Source organism: Melopsittacus undulatus, chromosome 4 (genome assembly GCF_012275295.1).
Source record: "Melopsittacus undulatus isolate bMelUnd1 chromosome 4, bMelUnd1.mat.Z, whole genome shotgun sequence".
Taxonomy (NCBI): domain Eukaryota; kingdom Metazoa; phylum Chordata; class Aves; order Psittaciformes; family Psittaculidae; genus Melopsittacus; species Melopsittacus undulatus.
Genome location: NC_047530.1, coordinates 49,862,337 through 49,888,686, shown reverse-complemented (window position 1 = coordinate 49,888,686; position 26,350 = coordinate 49,862,337). Strand labels below are relative to the sequence as shown.

The following is a 26,350-nucleotide window of genomic DNA, read 5'->3' as shown; positions in this document are numbered from 1 at the left end:
TCAGGGGGTGTGAAGGGGAGGGAAAAAAGCATGGGCAGGGTGGGTACTGAGAGAGAATACCATCGCAGGGACAGTTTGGCCTTGCTGAGGGCAATATGTAATCAGAGGCTAAAAGCTGGCCTATGCGTAGTGCAGTAACAGAAATTTGACTTCCAAATAAAGTAGAAGGAATTGAATTTGCAAACTTATCTCATTATTTGACCCATTATTTTAACAGAAAATAGTCTACTAAGTTCACTACAGTTGAATGAGGGCCTGTGTAATGGCCCATTGCTTCACTGGGAGACCACCGAGGTAGTATGTTCCCTATCCTTTGACATTTCTAAATGTACCTTCAGCGTGGTGGGACATTTTTAGAAATGTCATTAACAGACTTAGTGGATTTTGGACAAAGCAGAGATCTGCAGGGCATTTTCCTCCAAGGAATCAAAGACCATGTGCCTTAACAGGACACAGGTAGTTCACTCAGAAGCGATTTCTACTTGCTGCTAGTACAGTATTCTTTACTACTTTGTTTGCAATTCGGTTAAGATGAAGTTATATGAATGCACAAAAGCTCATAGTACCCAGATAGTTCTTCTTCTTTTAGCAAGTTTGGAGAACCACTAGGAATCTGCAGCATATATTTAAAGCTTGAGTGTGGTTATTTAACACCTCAGATTACCTTTTACAGCATCAACATTTTTTTACAAGTCTTGCCTGTAATACAGGTGTGTACTTCTTAGCCTCAACCATACTCTAGTGCTACACTAGCTTATTGCAGCTTCTATTCCTAAATATACTTACTATTGTTAAACACTGTAAATCATTTCAACATCAAGGTTACTTTGTTGTTTGGTTTTGCTGTGGGTTCTTCCCACCCTACACATACGAAAAGCCATAAACAACCTCCCTGGGGGAGCAGAGATCTGCAGGCTGGGTAAGACTAAACTGAACACAACGCACCAGTAGTTTGCAGGAAGTAATTTACCATTATGTATCAATTGTTGTTCCCCAACAACCATTCAGTGCAAGTATTCTTTACACTTCTATGCCCCCAGACAAAGAAAAAAGGCCAGTTTGATTACTGTTCTAATCATTTATTTAATCTTAATACGTTCTTCTGATGAATATAGTCTAATATATAGTCTTCTATATGAAAATTCTCCACTTAATTTGACAGAACTTTGTTTTATACAAATAAGACAATCACCATTAATGTTACATACTGGAGTGTAGGTCAAGAATGAACATATGCTACCTGTTTTGCTATTCAGTTATTTTCATATGTCAATGCCTGAAAATACTGTACTTAAAAACAATAACACTGTTTACTGCAGAAATTACTTTGTCTGCTTGACAGGATACATCACTTTGGTAAGTTAACCATCATTCACAAAAAAAATAAAAAAAAAAATCAAGTATTTGTCTTTAATTTGTTCACTTTTCTGCCATGGCTTCATTGAGCTGACATTTAATACAATGTGTGAACAACTGTAAGCTTAACACAGTCACCACTGAAAAAGACACTTTCCCTTACCCCCCTCCTTCCCACATTTTAAATGCACATTTTAGCACAGCTTGAACCAAAGCACAGTGAACTGAAGTAGCGCAGTGTCTCAAGATGTCCTTTAATGAGGGCATACACAGTTTTCAGGGGGACAAATACACAACAGGATGTGGGAAAAATGAAACAGAAGCTGCTCCCCTGCTAAGACTCCCTTTAGTTCAGCACATCAGATGTTTAATGTAGCAGTCAATAGCATGGTTAAGGTAACAGGACTAATGAAGAGACATACGGTAGCAACAAGACAAAATATAAGATTTTATAATATTTTGCCAACTGCCCGACCTTACTGCAGGAACTGCTCATGAAGATTTTCAAGGAATGTTTGTGATCCAAGAGTCTTGATTAGCCACTGAAAGGCCACAAAAGTGCCTCAAGAGAACTTCTGCAGAGAGACCAGGTCTCTAGCCAAATTTCTAGTCAAAACAGCCACAGCTAACAGTAATTTCTGGGAAAAAAAACCAAAAACAAAATACCCATATCCCACATCCAAACCTTGCTCCTCTTTTTTCACTTGCACTCAAGTACCACCACTAGCCTTCAACCAAATCAAACTGTAATCACCCACGTCCATCATTTAGCTGAAACCACTGAAGAAAAACAGCAAGGCACACCCAAACAAGTAGAATCCTGTCCCCTGCTGTACACTGAGCAGCATGACAGGAGCCTCATTGCTACCACTCTAACTTAATTTCATGGACACACTTGGCTGCATGTGCTGAGACACCTGTCCCAAATGTCTCTGAAATAACAGTGAGGAAATCTTGATCTGAGGTTCAAGCCTCCTGTAGCCAGCAGCAGCTGACTTCATTCGTTGCGACTTGAAGCACTCACTGGCAAGTCACCCCCAGTTTCTAACTGTGCTACCTTGCCTGCTTAGTTTGAGCAGCCTTTGGGGCACCTTAACACTTGAACAGTGTGAGTCAAATCAAAGTTGTGCCAAATCAGTTCTGCAGAGAGGCTGCAGAGTTTGCAGATGTGGAATACATTACAAAGGCTTTGGTTGTAAAAAACATTATACAAGCTGACCATTTTGGGCCTTGAGCATGCTCTCAGTCTTCTACACCATGCTGGGTATTTTTACCACCATTGACAGACTGTAAACTGTTCAAATACCAGTTACTCAACCTCTTGAGTTTTAGCATTACTGCATATTGGAGAAAAACATTGTTTAAAATTACACTGTCATCTAAAAGAGTGCACGCCTCACAGCCTTTCAGGGGCCCACTTCTCCTTTTATACAATACCAGACCCTGTAAAGTTAGTTGTATCATATCATTAGGACTACCAGTTGCTATGTCTGATGGGAAACAAAAAACACAGAAGAGAATATTAAACCTTACTTTGACTAACCATGAATAAGCATGTACCCATTCACCACCTATCAGAGCAGTTCACCTCACTGAGATAAGCAGAAGGATTAAGAATAGCTTTTGTGTTCAATCCACTTTCCAGAGATCACAAAACATTTAGATGTGAAGGATTACAAGATTAATACTTTAAGACTCTGGTCCTGTGGGTTTTTCAAATACAAAGATTGGTGACACTCAACATAAATGTTCACTTGAATCAGATTCAAACATACATGCCCTTCCAACCAGTACAAGAGTTGTGGCAATGTTCCACTTTATAAAGTCTGACTCTACATTAACATCCGAATTAACTTTACTGAGCAGCATTACATTGGTTTCTTTCAGTTCAGAGCAGAGTGCTTTAGCAGGTGCTCCTTAAGGTCAAACATTATTAGCCCTTTCCAGTTGAAATCCTTGGTTACTACACCTAAATAAATTTCCCCTTACTGAGTTTAAAAACTGGACCTCTGCAAAGAAAAAAGGAGCACAAGAGAGCCCACACCCCCTTTGTTTAACACACTAAAAACCATTTTTAATGTGGAAAATCACTTCCCTGTACTGTACATTTTATAATTTCAAACAAGGGTCAAGTCCTAATAAGGCAGGGAGCTGATAATGGTTAACAGTGCAGTACTCAAGACCGTGATGTACAAGACATTTATTTGCAGTATGATGACAGTGATATAAATGGAAGAAAACCAAACTGACATGGTTAATATTAAAACTGTTCTGACAGCAATTCACATAATCTCTGAGATACAGCTTCTTTACTTGTTCGTAGTGTGAGCCTATACATCTGAAAAAAAAACCATACAATATTATTTAGTTTTTAAAAACAGTTTGGCATTAAATGAATGCACAGTCATCTAGCAAAAGCTACCAGTTATATCTTCTGTGGTCTTTTTAGATTTGGTAGGAAAAAGACCTCAAGTTGAAACATTCAAAAACAGCCAGCCACTGAGTAGTACTGCTTTCTCAAATCATAGGATGGAATACATCTCCAAACCCTTTTTGAGAGGGTTTGCACCATTGTTCTAGCATTTTTAGGCTTTAACAGCAAGGTGTTATCCAAAATTGTTCTTTAAGAGGAGTAAGTGTCATAGGGAAAGCCTGGAGAATCTACCACCACTTCTGAAGAAAACAGGAGACTCATCACCCAAGACTTACAACCCAAAACTTTTCAGTCCTCAGTTAACTTCAATAAAACCTTTACCAAAATGCTTGATGAAAAATATTCTTAACATTGCATCCATTTGTTACGCTTAATTTTTTAACAATCATTCTTCTACTAATTTAAAATGGCAAAGGGAATTATACTTAACTGTCCAAGGTGCACAATACAGAAACATAAAATGTTTCCATCCTTCAAGAGAAGATAAGACTCCACAGATAGTCTGGAATAACAGTGATCTCCTCCAAAAGGGAAGTGAACTGCTCTAATAAGCAGCTTACCAAACTGGGCCAGGACTAGCTGCTATAATTTAATTTCTTGTTGGAGTCTGCAGTCCCCATTAGCTATTGCAATGGTGATTTAAGTATAAACACTAGAGCTCTAGATAATGCAGATATTTAGTTCAAATAAGATCTTGTATTTAACTGTAGATACTTAAAACAGATACCTGTGCCTGGAGGTTGGGTTCAAGGCGCAGCAAGCATCCAATCTGAGTAGTTTTTGTGTGTATGATACCAGCACCCACAAAGTTTGCTGGATTTGGATCTACCTCCTCAAGTAGGGCTGATCCAAAGCCAATAATCTATGAAAGAAACACAGAAGATTTAGAGGATGGAACAGTGGGACACCAATTTCAAATCTACCCAAGCACAGCCACCACCAAGTAGCAAAACAAGCAGGTGGCTAATTTTTACTTGAAATGTTTGAGACACTGAAGAATTACCCAATAACATTTCTTTTACAAGTTTTTGAAGTAACAAAGTGGCCCTGATAATGAACTGTTCCCAAAACAGGGTTCTTGGAAGAATTTCAACAAGTTTCTCTTTTTTTTTTGATAAAGCCATTCCAGTCTTACACTAATCACTTCTGTTTTGACTAAAGCAGCCAGTTCTACAAGATGTGATTTATTTTCTTTTCTAACTACTAATTGTAGTATAAATTAAAGCTTGAAGTATTTTCCAATCAGGTTTTTATGAACTGGTGTTTTCCTAAACAGCTTCAAGTTTCCAGCTGCTACTGAAAACTACATATCTAATTCAAGCCACACCAAGAAACAGTCCATTCAACCTAGCTCTGCCAAACATCTGTAACACAACATGGACCTAAACTTGAACAGGATAATCCAGTTGCTGTACAAACCAAGATGAGCAAAGTTTGCTTACACCACTACCCTTACATTACAAATTGAAAATACCACACTGCCACCCACCTTAGCTTTTGTGATCTCTGCATCCATTGGGTGTTTTGCTTTAAAGATATTCTGTACTTCTTGTTTTGGACTGCAAGACAAGTCAAAATAAATACATGATATATGTATTACACAGAGCATTGTTCAATAGCAACTGGGAGAGTTTGTAACTCACAGGATTACGTATGGGATGGGGTAGTGTACGAGCTGCAGTTCCAGTATACCCTTTTTTCCCCCTGGCTCACAAAAGCCCCAAGCCCAAGTACAGACAGTATCTTACTTGCTCAGTTGCTTCCAACGCTGAAAAAAGTCTTGAGATGACATCTCTGTCGGCTGGAAAAATTTATTCAGGGTGATGGGTAATTTTACCGAAAGATTCTGAAATGTTCCACCATACCTGAATTGGGAATAGAAACAACACAGTGTATGCAGCACAGTGCCAGCGGTATCTCAGCCTAAATGAGCCAAGCAATTGAGGATGAACACTAAGGTGAAGGTGCAACTGTTTATGATCAAAATCCATCAGCTACAGATAATGTTATTTCTAACATACAGTTTTAATCTGCTGCTGAATAAATATGCCCTGCTTGATGGCATGTGAAAGTGAATTGGCAGAACTTCTAATAAGGATCTCTGTCTCAGCATAGGTTGTTATCCTTCTATAGAGCATCTAAAGGACTGAAAATATATCCCTGTGAAAACATACCAGTAAGAACCAGTTTAGAGCAGAATAACAGAGCATAGCCCAGAAATCAGGATTTCCCAAAGACTGATGTTTAACAGACATAAGATTCTATTTTTGGCTGCATGCATTTCCAGTCCAAGTTGTCTGCAAAAACATTCTTGGTTTCCAGAAGGCAGAAGTTAGTGCATGTATTCCTGTCAAGATTTCTTAAGCAAACAGGAAGACTGCTGTTTTATACAGATAGCGGAAGGAGAAGTCATGGAGACATGTTATCTGTTGCTACTTCTTTATTTTTTTTTTAACCACATTGTTCCAAGTGGATTCCCTAATTTCCCTTGTAGCTTAAAGCTTAGTTAAATCAATTTTTCAAGTACATCATCTACCCAGGACAACTTTATGTGGCCATATTCTACACTTCAGCCAGAGGACCAGGACCAATTTAACCTCTTCCATCTAATTAAGTTCACTAGCATGAGAATCCTATGTTTTACCTGAATTGAATGTTCAGGATTGGAGCTTCCATGAAGTCTGACACACACTCAATGTTCACAACCTGTTGAACCTGTGCACCTCCATCCACTGTGGGGTCAACAGGTTTTGTCTGAAGATTCAGGCATAAGAAGTGGTTAAGGAAACTCAGCAATGAATTGATAACTTAAGAAAACCCCAAGAAATCCTCAATAAGCTATCTGAGGAATTAGCTTCTCTATATGTTACTGAATATTCAAAACTCAATTTTTGTACAGCAAAAAAGTTCTGCTGTTTGTTTTTCATACTGACACACCTAGAAGCAGTAACCCCCACAATTCTCAGTTATTTGGATATTCTCAAAGAAAGATGACTTCAAAAAGGTATGAAGGCACAGACAGACTTCACAGGAAAAACCACTGGACTATCTCATTTTGATATCTCATCATTACAGTGATGCTTTGTGTCTAACAAGCTTGATTACATAGTCTCCCAGAAAACCTAAATCTGCCATACCAAGCATTAAGAATGAATTGTAAATTGAGAGCTTATTTTAAAGTATGATCATCATCTTTGTGTACATATATTCTGTCTCACGTCTGAAGTTATCGGCTAATGCAGGACTTCTACCACTTGATGACAGTGGAGAAAGCTACTGAGTTACATTACATACTTAAGCCTATTTTCTCCTTATTTCAACAGTTAAATTTGTGTTTGTAACCAGAGCTTTAAGGAGAAAATCTTCCATCTCTGCTGAAAAAAATTAGAAAGTTATCAGCAAGTTTCTCATTTCTCCATGCTCAAGAACACCATGCCTTCACCCAGCAGCTTTTATTACAACTTTGTGCAGCCTGAAACACAAACCCCAAATAAGAACAAACACATGCTACTGTATTTAAGGATATTTGACTGTAGGTCATCTGAGCAGATTACTGTTGGAGTAAAATTCAAGAACTGTGTTGATGTCTTATTACCATAGAATATGAACATACGTCCTAGAAAGAATAAAAGACACCAAAATTTTTAGGTATGTCACATGTAATCATGTTGAATTACCTGTGCTTTAAACATCTAAAACATTATTTTTAAAAGTTGTTTTGAAAAAACATTGAAAGACCAAGCATAGTTTACAAGGCTTAATCTTACCCTAACATTCAGCTAAAAATGCAGTAACAGATTAAAAGAAGCCATGAGACCTCTCCCACAGCAGCTGTTACACAGGCAGGTAAATAATCAGTGGAATTCTTTCAGTTGCCAGAGAACATTACTTTTTATATAAAGAAGTTTTTATGGCACCAAAAGCGAAGCAAAAGAGGAGAAGCAAGCAATCCTAGTGCTGACCTGTGTTTGATTCCCAGCTCTTTCCTAAATATTTTTATATTTTGTGGATTAATATATTATGATAGACATGTATGAGACATATTGTGTATCATACTATTACAACAAGCTATACTGTAAGATATGAAAATTGATGAGAATAGTTCTTTAACCCTGGCTGTACCACAACCTTACAACAAGGCAGCAAGAGCTGGGGCTTGCAGCACCACTTCTTACTCCCACTTCACCTCAGCTACCAAAACAACCAAAAAGTTTAACAAGACAAAACCCCACAAAGGAGCCAGGGACATGCAAACAGTGAAGATCCTACAACAGATTAGGCCTGAAATTGTATTTCCCTCTCCAGTAGCTGAAAAGTAAGTCCTATTTGCAATATCGTGCTGGCACTGGGGTTGATAATGCAAGACAGCTAACCAGTTGGCCTGAAAGATCTCACCCAGGTTCTGTCGAAATTCAGATTTCAATCCAATCTGTAGCAACTGATTTTCAAATAAGACTCCATTATTTTTACACACAAACCTAGGGGAAGAGAGGGAAAACTTGTTTTAAATTGAGCCATATTAAGCAATATTTAGAACCACAAAATTCAGGGTTTACATAGAGGATGAAGATTGTGGTTAACCTAGAATACACCAGTCTGTGAGAGAGGCCTTTGCAGAAAACTGCAGTGTTAGAAAAGACAATTTTACAACCAAAACCACCACTTGCAAGACACTAAAAGAACTGAAATTCTTATTTGATAAGATGTCTAAGAAACTACGAAGGAAGCCACAGTATGCTCTATTCACACACACAGAGTCTAAAGGACCAGGCAACAGACTAGGGTTTTTCTTATTCAATATTCTTGACAACTTCCAAAACTCATTAGGTCGGTGCTGAATTGAAAAGTTTGAAGCTTTGACTGTTTAAACCTGAAAGAAAAAAGAATCTCTTGTTCCACCAGTTTTGTATCATGTAAGTCAACTGAGAGCTGTATTTTTTCCATTCTGAGAGAGGAAGCCCATTTTGCAGTGGTTTCTGTCCTTTCTGTCACCCTTCACTTGAAAGTAGAAGAGGTGATCAGCAAACATCAGCCCTTTGCATACAAGGCACTTAAAACATACTCGCAAATATCAGTACTTCTGACAATTTACTCTTCTATGTTTTTCTTTGTGAAGTTGCAAAACTTAATACACAACTGGCACTGCCTTATTTTAGAGCAGTGTGTGACAGCACTGGATCGTAAAGGCAGTGTATTCATGAGCTTGTCATAAAATCCACAGCACCTACAGACGTGTTCCAGTTACAAGTCTGACAGTACAAGTTTCTCTAGTTTTGCTGGTATTAAGTTAATGCACAATATAGTTTTGCTTTATAACTATATTCTTGAAGTTGCCCAGCCTTGCAAGGTTTTAGTATTGCTTACTTGTGAAAAAGCTCATCAGCATCATGCACAGTATCAGCTGGTTCCTCAGAAACTACCTCAGATGAAGCCAGGTCAGGGCTAGTTCAGGCAGCACAAAGGAAGAAAGGCAGTAGCGACAGAGACAGCAGGAGTTAGTAAAGACAGCTTAGTGCTTAGTTATTTCTTTTACCTCCTTCCTCAAAAATGGCACTGCTGAGTTTAATGCATGAAAAATTTATTAGCTGCCCTAGTTCAGTTCACCTAGAAAGGTTTTAGGCATTAGGTAATGTTTTCCCCCACTTATTTCCCCAACCCCCCCCTCCCTGATTGTGCTAGGAACCAGCAATTCTTCCCAAGGACAAGAAACAGCTGAAGATGTTCCACAGCTTAATTTATACCTCTTAAAGAACCAAATCCTTTTAGGAATTTAATTGCGACAGCAAAAAAAGTAAGTTCTAATCCATAACTGTAGATGAATACTAGCTACCACAAAATGTGTGCTTTAAAGCAGAGGCCTCATCAACCTTAGTGGCACTTCAACTACAGCTGCACAATCAGTTCTCAAAAACACACAAGAGTAGGCAAGAATATACAGGCACACAGAGAATGACTTACCCAAGTAACAGATTAGAAACAAAAGTGACAACAGCACTAAAAAGAGGCAGGAAACTGTAAAAGGCAACTTCTCAGTATCATTAGAGAAGCATTTCATCATCTACAGACAGACCAAGGGGTTGGGCAATGCTATAACTTTCTTCTGCAGAAAGAGAAAACTCTTTTTAGGTAACTGGACTTTTGCTTATGAAGCTACTAGTACTGGGTTTCGGTTTTGGTGATATTTTTTTAGCTCTTTAAATAAAAAAGAGCTTTAACAAGCTTCTGTAGCTTCTTAAAGTCTTGGTCTTACATACCATGATTATTTCAAGAGAAACTCAGGAACAGATCTTTATCACTGCAAACTTGCAACAATACATTGCCTATTATAAATTTTTCATGAAAGTCTCAATGATCCAGGCACTAATTATACCTTTACTATTACGATTCATTGTAATTTTATCATGCCATCATTCAAAATCTGGTCGTGGACAACAGAAATCCTTTTGCCTCTAAGATTTGTAAAGATTTTAAAAGATTTTTAAAGACATACTTCAATCTTGCATCATTTCCAAAATTTTAGCCAAATAGCATTTGAGTGTAGCCATGGTGGCTTTTAATATTAACACACTGACCCTACATTATACTTAGTAATGTAATTAGACACTTGTATCAAAACCCCTTTAAAAAAGGGCTTGTGGTTTTTTCCCCTTTTCACACTGTCTGTGTGTCAGACAGTAGCCAACCAATTTAAATACATCTTGAAATTCTGCAAACCAAGTTATCTCTGGATATAATCCATTTCACTCTTCCACAAAGACACACAAGACACACGAATACTTTATGAAAATAAGATAAGAATAAACATATTCTTATCAGGCCAGATAACCACCCAGCCAAAGACATCCTGAAATGCACAAGCAACTTGGTTTTACAAAGAAAAAGAAAAAAAAAGAAAATCAGCATGAAAACTAGGCAATACTGTGTGCCCAGTATCCTCAGATTACTACAGACTCAGTTTTTCCATGAGCAAAGGTATTCAATAAAGATAGCACAACCACCACAGAGTTCAAGAACACCTCTCCTGCTGCACAACTACCACCCTGGAATGCATTCAATAAGCTGAAACAAAACCAAAAGTTATTGCATGTATTTGTCTCTAAAGCTGTTTTAGATTCTTCTTCAGGTTCCTTACAAGGTGACTTAATTACCTCGCAAAGTTGTCATCAGAACCAGGAGCAAGAGGTGCAACTGCAGAAGCTGAATCTGAAAACACATCCACCAGCAGGCTACCACTAGAGGACGGTGGGGGAGCTGAATTGGCCAGAGGGGCAGCACCCAGACCCAGCAGATCCGCAGATGGAGAAGGAGTAGACTAGGGAAGACAATACACTTTGGTGTTAACACTAGAGGAAAAACTAAAAACAAAGCTCTCTTGCACAGGCGACTAAGCTATGGCAAAGTGCCTCTCCCCACCCCAAATCAAGCTTTCAATGGCTGTAGGCTTCATGAATGCAGTTACCACCTTCCATTTCAATTTAAGGTCAATTTCAATTTAAGGTAATTAACAGATGGGGTTTTCTTTTTTTCTCACTTTTAAGAGTTATGTCTACCTAACCATTGAATAATAACATTGAATAATAATAAAAAATTAATCTGTTTAGAATCAAATTCTGCAGAAGAAACAACAATTTTTCTCACCCCCTCTTTTCTCCCCTCTGTATTTCAAGGGAAATTAATGACTGTAGAGAATAAAATTCAGAAAGTGTTTTTCTTTCATGAAGAATCCAGCATGAAAGGCAGTGGCTTTTACACAAACCTGAATGAAAACATCACAGCACCTGTGAAACTGACAGTCAGTTTAGACCTGGGTTTTTGAAGCTTGGCAAACCTTAGAAACAACATAAAACCTAACCAGCAAAAAAAGCCGAGCCTGTAACTAGTTCAAGCTGCAAACACTAGAGGTAGAGTTCAGTACCTTCATGTTTTTTTATCGCCTCAGAGAGAAAAAAAAAAAATCATTTGAGCAGCCAGGACATGGAATCATGCAATGGAGGCCACACATACATACCAATTCATGTGCAAGAACAAAGCACAGACTGTTAAAAAACATGCTCATGTACTAGACATCTGGAGCCTACAAGATAAGCTGAAGTTGAGACATGAGATGCACTTGGACTGAGTCTGAAATCTTGGTTTTGTCAGTCAACACAAAGTTCTTATATACTCCAAAGACTGAATTTCATATGCAGTATAACAAAAAGTTCCCCAGAAAACAAAAAAAAAAACCAAAAAAAAAAACCCCTTCAGAAGCCAATTGGTAAGAACTACTGAGAACAAACAGCTAGAGCTCCAGTTTGGAAGATATTTTTGGCACTTAAGATGGGTCACACCAAAGCCACTGGTGAAGGCAAAAACAGAGTCTCTTACACGGCTGCAACCCATGAAATGAAGCTCAAAGCATAACACAATTTTAACTGCCAGGCACCTCAGTCAATTTGGCATGTGAAGAAAGTTTGGCATCTTTTCTGCTGGAAAAGTATTTCTGTCTACTCAGAGATATTGCACTTGGAACACCTACTCTTACATACTGCAGTGACTAAGAGTTAAAGGATTATGCTTTAACAAACTGGGCAGGGAGTGTGCTACAGTATTTCCTCCTCTTAGGTTATCTACTACTACATCTCAAATGTAATTATAAGTTATGCTAGTCATTAAAACAAAGTATTACATTATGGGAACAACTCACTCTACCAGCTTTAATTGACAATAAAATTAAAAACTTTAACTAAGAAGAAACAAACCTGGCCTTACCTACCAAAACTGAACTCAAACCGTACTGTCAAATAAACAGTAACAACATTACATTGGGTTTAAGACATCCACATTGTCAAGCGTTGCGTGCTTCTAGCAAAAACAATCCAAAACAAGATGCAAGATATCTACCATGTTTGACAAAGCTGACAGTTTCAAATTCAACTTACTCCTTTTAAGTATGTTAACTTTATCATCTCACCCTAGCTGCAATTTCATCAGCAAAGAAATTCCCATTTCTAAGCTTACAGCAATATTTTTTCAAAGTAACAACATAAAATGTTGGGTTATTTTGCTGCAGTTTGTCCCCATTTAGAGAAGACTCTCAAAGGAAAACTGTATCCAAGGAAGCAGGGGGGGGGGAAGCAGTTGTATGTTCCCCCTGCTACTTTACAGTGAACACCCATAGTCTTAAATTTGAGGTGATAAGTTTTAAACCCCCAAAAAGCCACTTTAAGGAAACCATTCTTTTCTTACTTGCACAGTGTCTAAATTCATGAAAGAACAGCTTTTAAACTCACAACAGCACTGGCATTGACAGAAGCAGGTTCAGCGCTTCCATTCATATCAGAGCTCCTCTCCTTTTTGATCTCTTCCAGGTCAGTAACCGTGCCTGGGCCTTTCTTCTTCTTAAGTTTAGCCAAAATAGAAGATTCCCTCTCTGGAAAAGGAGGCATTTCTTCCAGCACTGTAGCCTTATCACAGAAAAAAGCATGTCAGTTGAACTTACAGGAAAAGCCAAAGCAGCTTCTTCATCTTTGAAGACATACACCCTTATAGGCTGCATGAGGCAAAAGCAGCAGTAATTACCCACACAGAAAATGCCTATGCAGTTTATTTACAATGACAAATTAGACTTGCTTTTAGTACATAAATAAATATTGAAACTTTCTAAAGTCCTCCCGGAGCAGTTGCTTATGAGAGCAGGAACATATTACTTCCCTGTTACAGTGCTATTAAACAAAAAATACAAAATAAAAAAATTAGATCATAGCAGACCTAATGGTTCTTAAGTCAAGCAGACCTGGACCGAAACCACAGATAATCCAAGGACCTAGTGAGACCTACACTTTTACTAGTTATCAAGACTGAGCATGCCATGCTCTGGCCAAACCCAAGAACTACTGAACTTCTAGAGACAAGTTTCTTGCCCACCATCAAGTCCTCAAAACAAAGTACAAACCCGTCTGCTATCTGAAAACTGCAGGCCCCTGCACCATGCTGGCTTTCACTGGCTTCCACGCTCAAGACTGGCGTGCTTTAACAGTCATTTGTCCTACCTAAAGCAATAACAACTTTGGTTTTAGCTCTAAATTAATGGATGACTGCAGCTGAATTGGTAGACTAAAAGCATCCTGTGTTAAGATTTCTGAGCAATCAAGTGAGGTTTGCTGAAGTTTACTTGTTAAGAGAAGACACAGCTACAGAGGTCCGCATAAAAAAAAAAGAAATCTCTATACTTACCAATATGTCAGTACTGGCAATAGTACTGAGCCTCAAATACTCAACAGCTCTCTGTTGGAGCTCAACATCAGCATTCTTCAGCTGACTGTCACTGCGCAATACATCTTGAATCGTAGTTTTGATTTCTGGAAACAGGTTCACAAACTTGATGTAGGTAGACAGAAGCAGAGCTCGGGTAGGAACACTACACAGATGAAACTTGGAATGTAGCAGGTTGAACTGGATGAGGGGACTTAAAAGATGGGAAGAAAAATAATTTGTTCAGTTTATGAAGACATGATAGTTCTTAATACATTACTAGCAAGACCTGAATAATTTATGAAGTGGCCTTTATTAATACTAAATAGACATCAAGATTCTTTACCAAAAGCGTTACTACTTCAAGTCAGTATTTTAGAAGGTGTTTTACCTTGATCTTGGATCACCTGCTATCAGATTTCCAAATTCTCCCAATATGTAGCCACCTACTTTTACAAGGTTCTCATGGCATGCTGGAGCTTGAAGAGCCTATAAGAACATATTAGTAGTCATTGACCTGTAATGTATCAAAAAAAGATCTTTTCTGTCACTTCCATGTCCAGTTGCCTACTCTGCTTACCTGTAAGAACAGACCATAGGTCTAGGCACTACGGAGCACAATAGGTGGCACAACCTTATAAAGACTCTCTAACGTAAGTATAACTTGCTCAAGTAATGGCTCTTAGGCCCATTTAGCAACATCGTGGACTTCTGAGGATAGATGCAGCTGCTTGTTTCCTTCACATCTTTAGGGGTGTCAGAAGGATGTTAACATACTTCATATAAACCTTGCAAGAATGTGCTGAAGTTGTCCAAGATAAAAATACTGTCTTTATTGAATATTAAGAAACACATCGCAAGAATGAGTTCTGAAAGTCAGCTTAAACATTCAGGAAGGGAAATAGAAGTGGAAAGCTCATATAAAGACTCCAAATGAAATTAGAGCAACAAGGCCAGACATTTGAAAGTATTCTCCTTTAATAGTTCAAATTCCAGTTTTATCAGATCCTGAACAGAAGGAATGGGTATATGCTTCCAGAAAGACCTAGTTAGTTATTTTGAGTGTTTTGGACTCCTGCATGCAGAAAATGCAAAGGGGAAAAAAAAACATAACGACAACAAAAAAACCCCAAACAAACAACAGCAGAAAAACAACAAAAAAAAAAGCCACAAAAAAACCAAACCCACAAACCAAAAGAACCAGCAAAATAAGAAACCCCCACAAAAATAAAAAAAAAAGCTGCCCTATAAAATGCTTCTATTTTTACTACATTTCAGTAGTTTTCCAGGTATAGCAATTTCCTTACTAAGCCTTTCATTCAGTGCCATCCACCAAAGTAGAAAACAAATCCAGCACAACCTAACCTGCCGTTCCTCACCAAGACCAGAACAGTACTAGGTGTATTGGTATCACTTCAGCCAGAGAAGCTTCTCATTAACTTAATGTGGCCTCTCGCTCTGAAAAATCAATGATGCTAGTTTTACAGGATGCTTCAGCAGTACTTTGTTGCAATATTCAGGATCATATTTTTACCCCTCCCAAACACAGGGAAGCACACACACCTGCTAGATGACACTATTTAATTCCTACCTCATTTTGAAAGTAAATTGAAAACAGTTATTCTCACCTCAAAAACAGTCTTTGCTGCATACCCTTGAACATCATCTCTGTTGATGACAATCTGAATAACTCGATACCACACTTCTTCACTGACATAGTCACCAGCAATGCGAATCAGATTCAAGATTGTATCCACATACCAGGTATAATCCACTGCATACTTCTCAGCTAGAATTGCAACTTTCAGAACCTGGGCACATATAAGAGAATAAAGAAGGTGGACTAGCTTCTACTATAAGCTGTATATCAAAATAAACTTTCATATACACCATAATACACCTCAATTGCTCCCATAGTGAAGGTGAAATAAAACATTGAAATACTGTGCTAGAACATACCAGTTGCCAGGTACATAATGCCTTCCCTATATGCATTTGAGTGTGTTGCATCTAAACAATTCATTGAACACCTTTTGTTTTCTAGAAAAGCACCAACCCTCCCACCTCCCTGCCCCCCCCCTCCTCCCCAACAAAAAAAAACCCACAAAAAAATGGAAACACAAGCTAGCAGACACAAATCAGTCACCAAAAATACAGCTGGCTTTCAGGTCATACTAAGATTTCTGTACCCTATAGCAAACGATCAGCATAGGAAGAAACCTCCACATAATTTATCAGCTGTATTTAGAGACCTATTTCCTTAAGAGTAGTAAATGAACAGAACAAAATTCTCATTATCGGCCAAGTCAGGGTAGATTGCCAATATCAACAAGACAGCAAATAAACAGATAAATCAACTAACACTGCATTCTATGTTAACTTCTCCAATAAGGAAACTTCAGCACCTAAGCTAAGTATTACCATAAGTACAGTTTTGGCTACCATTCTAGGAAGGTTGCTAAGTATTTCAAGATTTGCATTTTTTTTTGCCTGCTGGAAAGGAGGAGATATAATCAGCTGAGAGAGGCACGACAGCTTATTGTGTTAGGGGATCCTTAGACTGAGAGAATGCTCTCACAGCATACACAGTATGAAGTTCTATCTACAAGTATTTATCATACTATTTGAAGATATTAAGCAGTTGAGTAAAGTAACACAACCCTCAGATCTAGAGATTACATTTACTCAAGAATTGATAAAATTACTTTTATATACAATGCTCTGAGACAAAGATTAGTTTTTAAAATTACTAGTTTCCAAGGGTTCCCTCATGACATTAGTTTGACCTGTATGAAGAATATACATTGTTGTTGACTACAAATTTATAGGATTGGGTTTTGTTTGGGTTTGGTTTTGTCTTTTTTAAACCACCATGAAAAAGAACATCTATCACAGGCTATCCAGCATCCCAATCAATAAATGATACTTATGATGCCAAAGACAGATACGAAAGAATAAGGAGATAGATATCTCTCACAATTTCTTCTCTAATGGAATAATCAGCAGTCTCCAAGTAATTCAGCATTTCAGCCACAATCTGTTGGGCATTGCTTCGGTCACACATTGCGTACAGTAGATCTACAGCTCTTTGTCGTACACTTACGTCTCTTTCAGTCTGAAAAAGACACACAGCAAGTCAAGATTATTTCATCTTTATTTGGAAAGCTCATGCGTCTTACTGAGGAAATGAAACTTACTACAATCCACAGTTAAACTGAAGACAAATGCATTTTCATAATCTTTCAGACACAGAATGAACTTGGGATATACCCTTCACATAAGCTTTAAGTTTCTTATGGTATTCTCACTTTCAGTCACCTAGAAGGAGGTCACTGGAGACTCAGACAGCTTCCCAGTTTTAGATAATATTACAAAATTTAAATCATCAGGTTTCGTTTCTATAGTACACATATTCAGATCTGCACAAGTGCTGAAAGGATGGGGGAGTTTGCACAGATGACTCCACTATAACACTAACTAGGGTGAATGAGTTTTTGGTCCACTCTGCACTGGATAACTGGGACCACTGGCCATAAATACACTAATAAATGGCAAAAAATGTCAAGCTGTCAACAAGCCAATGAACAACCAGCTACCTGCATGTTCAGTGCTTGCTTGCCTTGTATCAACAGAAGCTCAGCTAGATTTCTTTGACTTTTGAAGTCAGACAAAAATAATATGCTACAGAATGTGCTTGGAAGAAAACAGATGTGAACACTGAAGTGTGCAAATAAGTTTACATACAAATCAGTTTTCCTCTTTTGACTTCTGCTTATTTATAGAAACATGGCCTGAGAATGTATCTGTTTTCTTGACTTTCTGATCCTGCAGTGGAAGTTGATATGCTCTGCCTCTTTCCATAAGCTATTGCAGTGAAGGAATAGTTTCCGATACCAGGAAGACAGAAATATAACAGTCTTCCCAGCATTCTCCACTTTGAAATTCCACATTTTGAAAGACTTATTCCTCTTCAGTCTACAGCTTCAGGACATATCAAAGTGTTACAACAGCCACAAGTATCAGATATACCAACAAGCTGCAGAAATAAACCAAAGCTGACCTCTATCATTAGGAGCACAGCAAGATTTTGCAGGATTAAGGGAAAAAAAAACCTAGAGCAGACTTCTGAGAATAACTCATATGGCCCACAAGTACTAATTGGGGATGAGGGACTTGGGGAAGTAGGAGAGAGGGCATTGAGGCAGCGGAGAAGACAACACTCAAAACAGACTGCACACTTAAATATTTACCTTCAATGCATTGATAACTGTTTCTATGTGTGTTTTCACAGCCTCATGTGAGAATTCAGAGCTGGCAAGCGTGCACATGCTTTCCAGTGCTAGGTAACGCAAATTAGTTTCTCGGTGCTGCAAGAACTGACCTAGCTGGTTACAGGCACGGACTAGTAGATTTGGCTCACTGCACAGAACAGGAGAGAAAGTGAAAGGGTTAAAAGCAATAGGTTTGAGAACATCCAAACACAGAATATGATTTCTGCAGTGGAAATTTCTTAAAATGCCTGAAGGTGTCTGCTAGAATGCCCTGCTGGTGAAAGGAAAAAATCAGACACTGTGAGCAAATAATCTGTTAGATTAGAGTGGTGGGGTCAATACAAAATCAACCAACCAAAAAAAAAAAAACCCCAAAAAAAAGGCAGCAAGAAACAAAGTGATAAAAAAATATGCCAACAGCAACACAATTCATTAATACTGCTCAACTCCATTGCTGGGGTTGTGTTCCAATCTAGCAAGCAACTCCACTTTCTGCTCTCCCTCCCTTCTCCCCCAGTAAAATTCTACTTAGTGTTCAAGACAAAACCACAGCTTTTCACTTAAAAAATTCTCTCAAAAGTGTTCTCATAGCTCACCTGTCATGATGTATAATTAAGCTTATTGCCTCAAACAGCACAGCATTCTTCGCATTTGAGTGTTGTACTTTTTTTGACTTTGGTGGCTCCTGCGCTTTGTTAAGAATAGTTTCCAGGCATTCTGTTAGACGACCACGTACCGCAGGGTCTTCTGGAGAAGAACAAGCCGTTGGACAACTTCATTTTGCTCAGCACCCTAATTGCTACCTTAGGCCTTCCACTTCCTAAATCTGAGTAAACTGAAGTGTTCTGATACATTAAAAACAGTTCACCCTCCCCCAGTACACAGTTGGCAAAAGAATTCTACGCCACAGTTGAAAATAAAAGCCAAAACACGATCTGCACTGTAATACAATTCAACACTTTAATATAGTTGATAATATTGAAGAATATTTAAAATGGCAGTTGCAACTGGTTTGTGAGATGCATACTGGTATGACACTCTGCTCTAAGTTATGTGGCCTTTTGAATACTGTTGTTGAATTTAAACAATCTGAAACACTCAACAGCACAGACTTCAGTACCCCTGCCTTAACACAATGTGCTTGTGCTCCAAGTTACGGTAACTCTAGAACAGCAGCTCGTTGGAGATAGTGTACTGCATAAAGAGAGATGACCACAGTTATGACCACTCCATTACCTGGAGGTGGGTAACACTGTAACAGCCTCAGAAGTTTCACAGATAACCAAGGAGCAGGAACAAAGTAGTATGTATAGTCCTGAAGATCTGTAGATGCAGAAGTTACAATCTGTAAAATAAGCAGACAGGACATCAGGTACTGAAGTGATGCTCTATCATGAAAAGAACCTAAAGAACACTGTAGGTTACCTTCTTACAGATTTACCCCAATAGCGATGTTTAATTCATTTAATTAGGTGCAAGTTGTCATACTATGACTAAACCATCAGGTTCCCTAGCAACAGAAATTCAGTTTTACAGATACAGTCTAAGTGTCTTCCTAAAAGCATACTTGCTTTTCTTAAGAATGAGGATGACCATCTTGTAATACCAGAACATTTAATTGGAAGCTTGATTTTCTTTGGTCCAGCAATTCACAGAGGCAGCCAACAGAAACCCTGAATGAAGTGTTCTAGTTGACTGCTGTTGGTGAACTTGGAATTCTAGCACAAGACCATGACAAACTGAACTAAAGCAGAAGGGCCAATACCTTTAGTAATATTTATACTGCAGAACAAAGCACAGATAGTTTTCACAGAAGCAGTTTATATGTGTAGTGACATGTGATAAGATTGGACTAGGTTTCTGTTGGGGTATCCCCCTTCACAGGTTTTTTTTTTCCTCCTTTTTTACCAACAAAGTTTGGCCAAGCTAATACAGTTTTCTGCCCTGTTAAGCAAAGTGTTAAAAAGGTTAGCTGAATGAACTGAAACTGAATCATCTTCACTATTAACGGTACACTAAACTAATCTGACCTAGAAAGCCAAGTAAATTAAGAGACCATGAAGTATTATCACGGTTATCATTGGACTCACTCTGCTTAATCTAGATACTGCCAAGGAGACTGAAGTTTTAAACTCTTCTGGGTTCTTTTGTGCCAAAGTGGTGATCAAACTTGTAGCTGCAGTAACCACACCCTAGAAAAAAAGAACCAAAAAACAACAAACCAACAATGTAATACCTTCAATTTCGTAACAGTTTAAGATACTGCCCATTAACACCTTTCACTTCAAGTTTTTTTTAATATACAACAAAACAAAGCTCCTCCCCATAGCAAAGCCCCATATTAAAAAGCCCTTTATTTGGCTATTTTGTTTACAGTCAGAGTAAAATGAGTTGTGCATATCATTCTTATACTTCCAAGAAAAAAAAAAAAGTTAAAAGACTTTAATACACACAGCAACTAAAAAAGGACAACAGCTCCCATTTCCTTCCCCTGAAGAAAACAGCAACCCACTTGCTTGAAAGATTCAAGAAGAAATAAATTAACTATGTATTTCACAGCAGAAGTAACATCATTCTCTACATAGTAGACCCAAGAAGCATAAGGAAGCTGATTTACCAAGTGCTGGTCATTGAGGAGATGTACCACTCTAGACGTCCAGTCTCCCATGGGGACAAGGTCAGGAGAAGTTCTATACAAACGCAGCAAGCATAAGGCAGCACTCTGCTTTACACTGTCCATAGTATCTCTGCACAACATGAATGTGGATTTAAAAGAGTGATGAAATCACAGCAATGCCTGTAGGCTAGTATTATGTTAATCTTTGCACTGACTACGTTCTAGCTAAGTAGTGAATCTTTTCAACAGAAGCTAACAGAGAAGATCACTAAATTCTTACTATGATGTTCTTAATTTTGACTGGTAAATTTAAGTAGCCAAGTTTTCAACCATTACTTGTCTAGTAGCCTCTATAATGATTCTTTGCAACTTAAGAGTGATGTTTCACATCTTTTTATCAGATTTGAAAGTCATTTATGAATCTACTATTTATGCAATATATTACATGCACACAAGGTCATCTAACCACAAGATCAAGCTTCTTCCAAATGGACTCAAACAGTTAAGGTACACTCTACCATGCATGCAACAAAAAAATGGATCTCCTAACAGGTCCTGCATATCAGATACAAATAATAAACTACTCAACAGCCAAATCAGTCAGCTACCACCAAGCATGCAACCCACAAATCTATTCACCTTGCCATCCATGCTGCTGGCACAAAAATAGACTCCTGTAGGAGCTACTACTCTAGTTCAATGAACTCCCTTTCACAAAGGGAGTCAACTAAGCATTTTATATGTTGTACAAGCAATGGCTAAAAGTTTACAGAGTGCCAGAATTGAGAGTTTATGCTGTACAATCTTGGTTAAAAGTTCAGAAACCTCTACATCCATGGTAGGGGTTCAGTCCACTTATTCCTTATGAATTTATCAATTTTCCATGAAATCAAATTGTACCTTAGTTAAAAAAAAGCAACCAACCAAAAAAAAACATACCAAAAACACGCAACAAAAAACCTCACACATAAAAAAAACCCAAACCAACAAGCAAACCAAAATACAAATCTATTCTTCCTCTCCCTGCCTACTCCCTCCCTACAACTTATAAAAAAGCTAAGGGAGCAACACTAAAGTTACAAATGTAACTTCAGTGCTCATTATGGACAGGTCACTTAGACATGATAGGTACACATACACATTTCACCTATATTCTCTTAGAAATGCAGAAGAAATGAGGCCCTGCAAACTCATCTCAGAACATAAACACATCTCAAAGTTTAAACAAGTCTGCACTGAAGGTGCTGTGCTCTTTCTGTGACTGACGACCCTAAGTGAAATTTTCATAACCTTTTAAAGGTAATCTGATCAAAATCCATGACTCATCATCACAGTGTCTTCTTCCCTATGCTACATAGAGAATGGCACCTGGCAAGGGCAGGACAGGACAGCAACAATCCTGTCAGGGCCTCAGAACATACCATCTCTGAACATGCACCCTTACATGCCGAATTACATATTTGTGAAGGGGAAAAATCTACCCTGTAATTCCACCTATTTTTTCCACTCACTGAACATCAGGTGCTAACTCCTTATTCTTCTCTTTCTGGCCCAAACAGCTCTCCAAACAGTAACAGTGTTCAAGTGTGGTATTATAAAGATACTACTTCAAGAGTTCCAACAGATTTTTTAAGACTTTTGCCACAGCTACGTATCAAGTTATATCCTTCCCCTTGTCACCAACTCAGACAGTGCACATCACACAGTCAGAAATGGTGTGGCACAAGCAGTCACATTTCCAACACGTGTAAGCTCCAGTACTTGACATTTAGAGTATTGAGTTCTCATACTAATATAAAAAGGTAATATGCTGCATAAGGCATTAGTTATAAAACAAGATCCATGCATACTCATTTCATATCCATACGTGAGTTTAAATGCAATGTTTGCACTTGGTCATTTACACTTCAAAGTAAACTAGCCCTACAATCAATCACAAGTTTCATTTTAGATTTACTTAACTTCAGTTCCAGATATTTGCCAGATCTCTAAGACACTTCTAGATATACAAAGGTAAAGTTAAAAAGCTGGTGGTGACTATCTGCCATTTACAGGAATTGCCGTTTATATGACCAGTAGAGGAAGCAAGAAAGCTCACACTATAGAGAATATTCTCAAATTCCTTATGAAGTCAGGACTATTTAAATAAGAGATTCAGTTTATAACAATTTGTAGTGCAAACATGTATTTAGGTTCATTTGTTTCTTTTTTCCAACAGGAGATAAGGAAATTAAAACATACACATTTCAGGGTGTTCACCACACACATTTACACAGAACAAAAACCAGATCACAACAAAGCTAGTAAAACCCTATTCAAGATACCAACATAGTCCTAATTTCCCTGTTGTACTTGTACATTTATACAAGTAACTCCATGCTCAAATATATCAAAGTATCTGAGTTACTGGGAATTGTATTTGCACTGCAAACCCAGGGCTGTGTAAGTCTAAGCATAGATTCTAAGCTGGTGCAATGCTGTTGCTAAGGTTTACTGCTGTTGTATTAGTCATACCTACCCAGCTACAAGGATTTTTGGAATTTCTCCAGCAAAAGCTTCCGCCATCTCCCGGCTACCCACATTAGCAATACAATGCAGAGCAAGCCCCATGAAGGTGGGGTTGCGGCTGGCCAGATCGTTCTTGATCGCGTTGTTTATTAAGCGAATCAGCTCACTGTTCGAGTTCACCAGCACCGAGATGAAGAGATAGCCCTGTGATTCAGTAGAAAGTGAAAATACTTTAGCTGACAAATTATGTTTTCCATGAAGGCCACAAGTTATTTTTTGAGACATAGAGTTCTGCTTCAATACTAACGACATGGGCTGAAATACATAGTAGACAAAAAGCTAAAAAGATTAAATGAGGTAAGCAAAAATAAAGTTTAGTTGTTACCCTAATTTATTAGTTTTTAAGTGTTTCATCAATATATTTCAGCATTTCAACCTTACCTAGTAAGATCTAAAGAGAAGGTTGCTTACCTATTAATGCAAAGCTCAAGGCAGTTTCTTAACAAGAGCAATAATTTAAGCAGAGTACACATTTTAGTTTTTACAATTAGTACAAGATTCCCTGTGCACACAATGATGTTTACATTTCAGAATCACTGCTGGATCCAAATGAAGGCTTTAAGGAAGGGTGGGAGGGAATGAAGCCAAATCATTTGCTGACTATACAGCTGAGGCAGGATATTAGAACAGCTTATCTTTTATGGAGACCAAGTTACTCACAATTTGTTTCTCTGTGTATCTATTAGAACTGAGCAGGTTTACAGCCTCCATGTGACCAAAGTCAATGTCATGCCCCAGGAGAAAGATGAAAAGTAGTTTGCAGACATATTTTTTCTTACTGTAACCATCTAGAGCCTTGTCACCTGGAAAGCAAGGAAACAAAGAGCAATTGAACCTATGTTGTTCCTATATCCACCCCTCTAGTTCCACTGAGGTACCTCATCATATCTTACAGTAACAAGACTTACAGTTGTACCTAATAATTAAGATTGACATTTGATTCACCGTTTATCACCATTCAGAAAAGGGACAAAATGAGGGTTCAGCTATTGCAGTACTTGAATTCCACAAATTTTAAATATATTATTTCAATTATTATTCACTCAACGGTGAGCAAAATGCTACATATATCCACTAATTTCTGACTTAAGGGACTATAAGCCTCTACATTATTTTGTACTAAACACATAAAAAAAGCTATCATAAACCAACAGATGTTAGGGAATCATGCAACTGGGGTTTAAAAAAATTATTCCCAGTCATAGAAGTCAGGCAGCTTGTGGCTCTTCCTGGTGGTCCAGGACAGGAACATGCATACATAACTCAACACTGAGCTGTCACTGAATAAACATGACATTCACATGATACGACTTTAAATATTTATCTAAATGTGAAATTCATTTACAGGGAAAAATAAAATCCAAAGACTTTCATGTCAATTGCATTTACTATTATCTATACTCTAAAGGACAGTCAAGAAATAATAGTATCTAGTCCCTGAATTATCCTGCTATGTCCTTAAAGTATTTTCTTGCTGAGACAGTACATGCATATTTGATTATCCTGTTTCTGTAGATCAGCTATAGGTCTTCTATACATGATCTCTTGTTAAACCAGTTATCAAATCCTTATCACAGTAAAAGGTCTTAACACACTTCCTGAAGTACATCACAGTAGAGACTCCGTAACACCACAAAATAAAAAGAACGAGTCTTTTTAGGACAAAATGATAGAGCAAATTCCAAACCCTTGAAAACAATACGTGAAATGAGATTACCATTAGAGCTTTGTAGCCTTTATAAAATGAAAGTATTCGTAAGTGTTTAAGTTTTAGAAGAAAAATGCACCCTAAACAGGTTTTGCCTTATGTTGCAGTTTTGCTGTATTTTAGAAGCTTGTAAAAGCTACATGGAACAGTATCTGGAACAGTATCTGTATGACAGCTTACAGCTCATCACACAAACTACTTCTTTTCCCGAAGAACAGTATGTAAACATACACTTTCCACAGAACATTCTACACCAGATCAGGAGATGAAGGAGTATCCACTAAATCAGGCAAGCCTGAATACTAGAGAATTCAGTCAGGATAAAATGACCTTGATAGATGTTACTGCCCAAAAGGATATATAAGCTCCTTAAGCCTGGGCATGCTGGGCCCAGAATAACTAGTCTGTCACATCAGTGTGTATTCCTCAGTGACGGTCATGTTCTGCCAGACTAGCCCTGTATAAAGTAAAGCTTAAATAAGATATCCGTAACTCACTACCCTTACAAAAAAAAGCTCCGAGCTGCACTTTACTTCAGATTTATATAACAGGCAGATAAATATATAATAGTCTTAACAGTATACAAGTTTCTACCTTCTCATCCTCTGCTAGAGAAGTTATATTTCCCATGCCTCATGGACCTGTCTACAGCTCCCATGAACTTTATAGGACATTCACTGATTGTATTAAAAACGAACAAACAAACAAACAAAAAAAACAGAAAAAACCCCCACCAAAACACACACACCAAAAAAAAAACCAGACAAAAAGAAAAAAAATAACTTACAGCTTGTGAAGGAATGAACACTACCATCAACATGTGAAGCCATGTAATGTTAGTGAACCAAGAAAAAGCATATTGGCACACTAAAGTAGATAATGATAAAAGGCTATGCCTACAGGCTGCAACTATGCTTTTTTAGGGGGAGGGGTGGAAGGTTTCTTTATTATTTTGACTCTAGAAATTCCTTTTATTTAGCTTTATTCCAACTGAGAAAATTAATTTAAGCACACAACTACGATTTTAATATGGACAACAATACCTTTGAAATCTCTGAGTCTTTAGAGACACACCAAACAAAAAAAAAATACACACAAAGAAAAGCTGCCTTCAGGTCTTCCAGTACCACAAAAGCCAATACATGTCACATTTTACTCAGATA

General features: G+C 37.9%; 1 protein-coding gene across 3 annotated transcripts in view; it reads right to left on the bottom strand.

Annotated features, from left to right (window-relative positions):
* Positions 1 to 1,063: 1,063 nt before the first annotated feature.
* AP2A2 (adaptor related protein complex 2 subunit alpha 2) overlaps positions 1,064 to 26,350 on the bottom strand; it is a 46,577-nt gene continuing 21,290 nt past the window's right edge. The window contains exons 3-23 of one of the 3 annotated variants that reach the window (XM_034061640.1): positions 24,140 to 24,282; positions 23,430 to 23,623; positions 20,912 to 21,041; positions 20,385 to 20,486; positions 19,531 to 19,639; positions 18,891 to 19,041; positions 18,274 to 18,442; positions 17,001 to 17,138; positions 15,652 to 15,834; positions 14,415 to 14,512; positions 14,006 to 14,237; positions 13,063 to 13,236; positions 10,939 to 11,102; positions 9,155 to 9,232; positions 8,186 to 8,268; positions 7,317 to 7,406; positions 6,435 to 6,558; positions 5,539 to 5,655; positions 5,280 to 5,349; positions 4,518 to 4,652; positions 1,064 to 3,694 (exon numbers count right to left, since the gene is read on the bottom strand). In XM_034061640.1, coding sequence (XP_033917531.1) covers positions 3,617 to 3,694; positions 4,518 to 4,652; positions 5,280 to 5,349; positions 5,539 to 5,655; positions 6,435 to 6,558; positions 7,317 to 7,406; positions 8,186 to 8,268; positions 9,155 to 9,232; positions 10,939 to 11,102; positions 13,063 to 13,236; positions 14,006 to 14,237; positions 14,415 to 14,512; positions 15,652 to 15,834; positions 17,001 to 17,138; positions 18,274 to 18,442; positions 18,891 to 19,041; positions 19,531 to 19,639; positions 20,385 to 20,486; positions 20,912 to 21,041; positions 23,430 to 23,623; positions 24,140 to 24,282 — 2,762 coding nt within the window. In that variant the 3' untranslated portion in view covers positions 1,064 to 3,616. The remainder of the gene's footprint in view (positions 3,695 to 4,517; positions 4,653 to 5,279; positions 5,350 to 5,538; positions 5,656 to 6,434; positions 6,559 to 7,316; positions 7,407 to 8,185; positions 8,269 to 9,154; positions 9,233 to 10,938; positions 11,103 to 13,062; positions 13,237 to 14,005; positions 14,238 to 14,414; positions 14,513 to 15,651; positions 15,835 to 17,000; positions 17,139 to 18,273; positions 18,443 to 18,890; positions 19,042 to 19,530; positions 19,640 to 20,384; positions 20,487 to 20,911; positions 21,042 to 23,429; positions 23,624 to 24,139; positions 24,283 to 26,350) is intronic. The other 2 variants (XM_031049030.2, XM_031049031.2) reach the window with 2 other exon arrangements.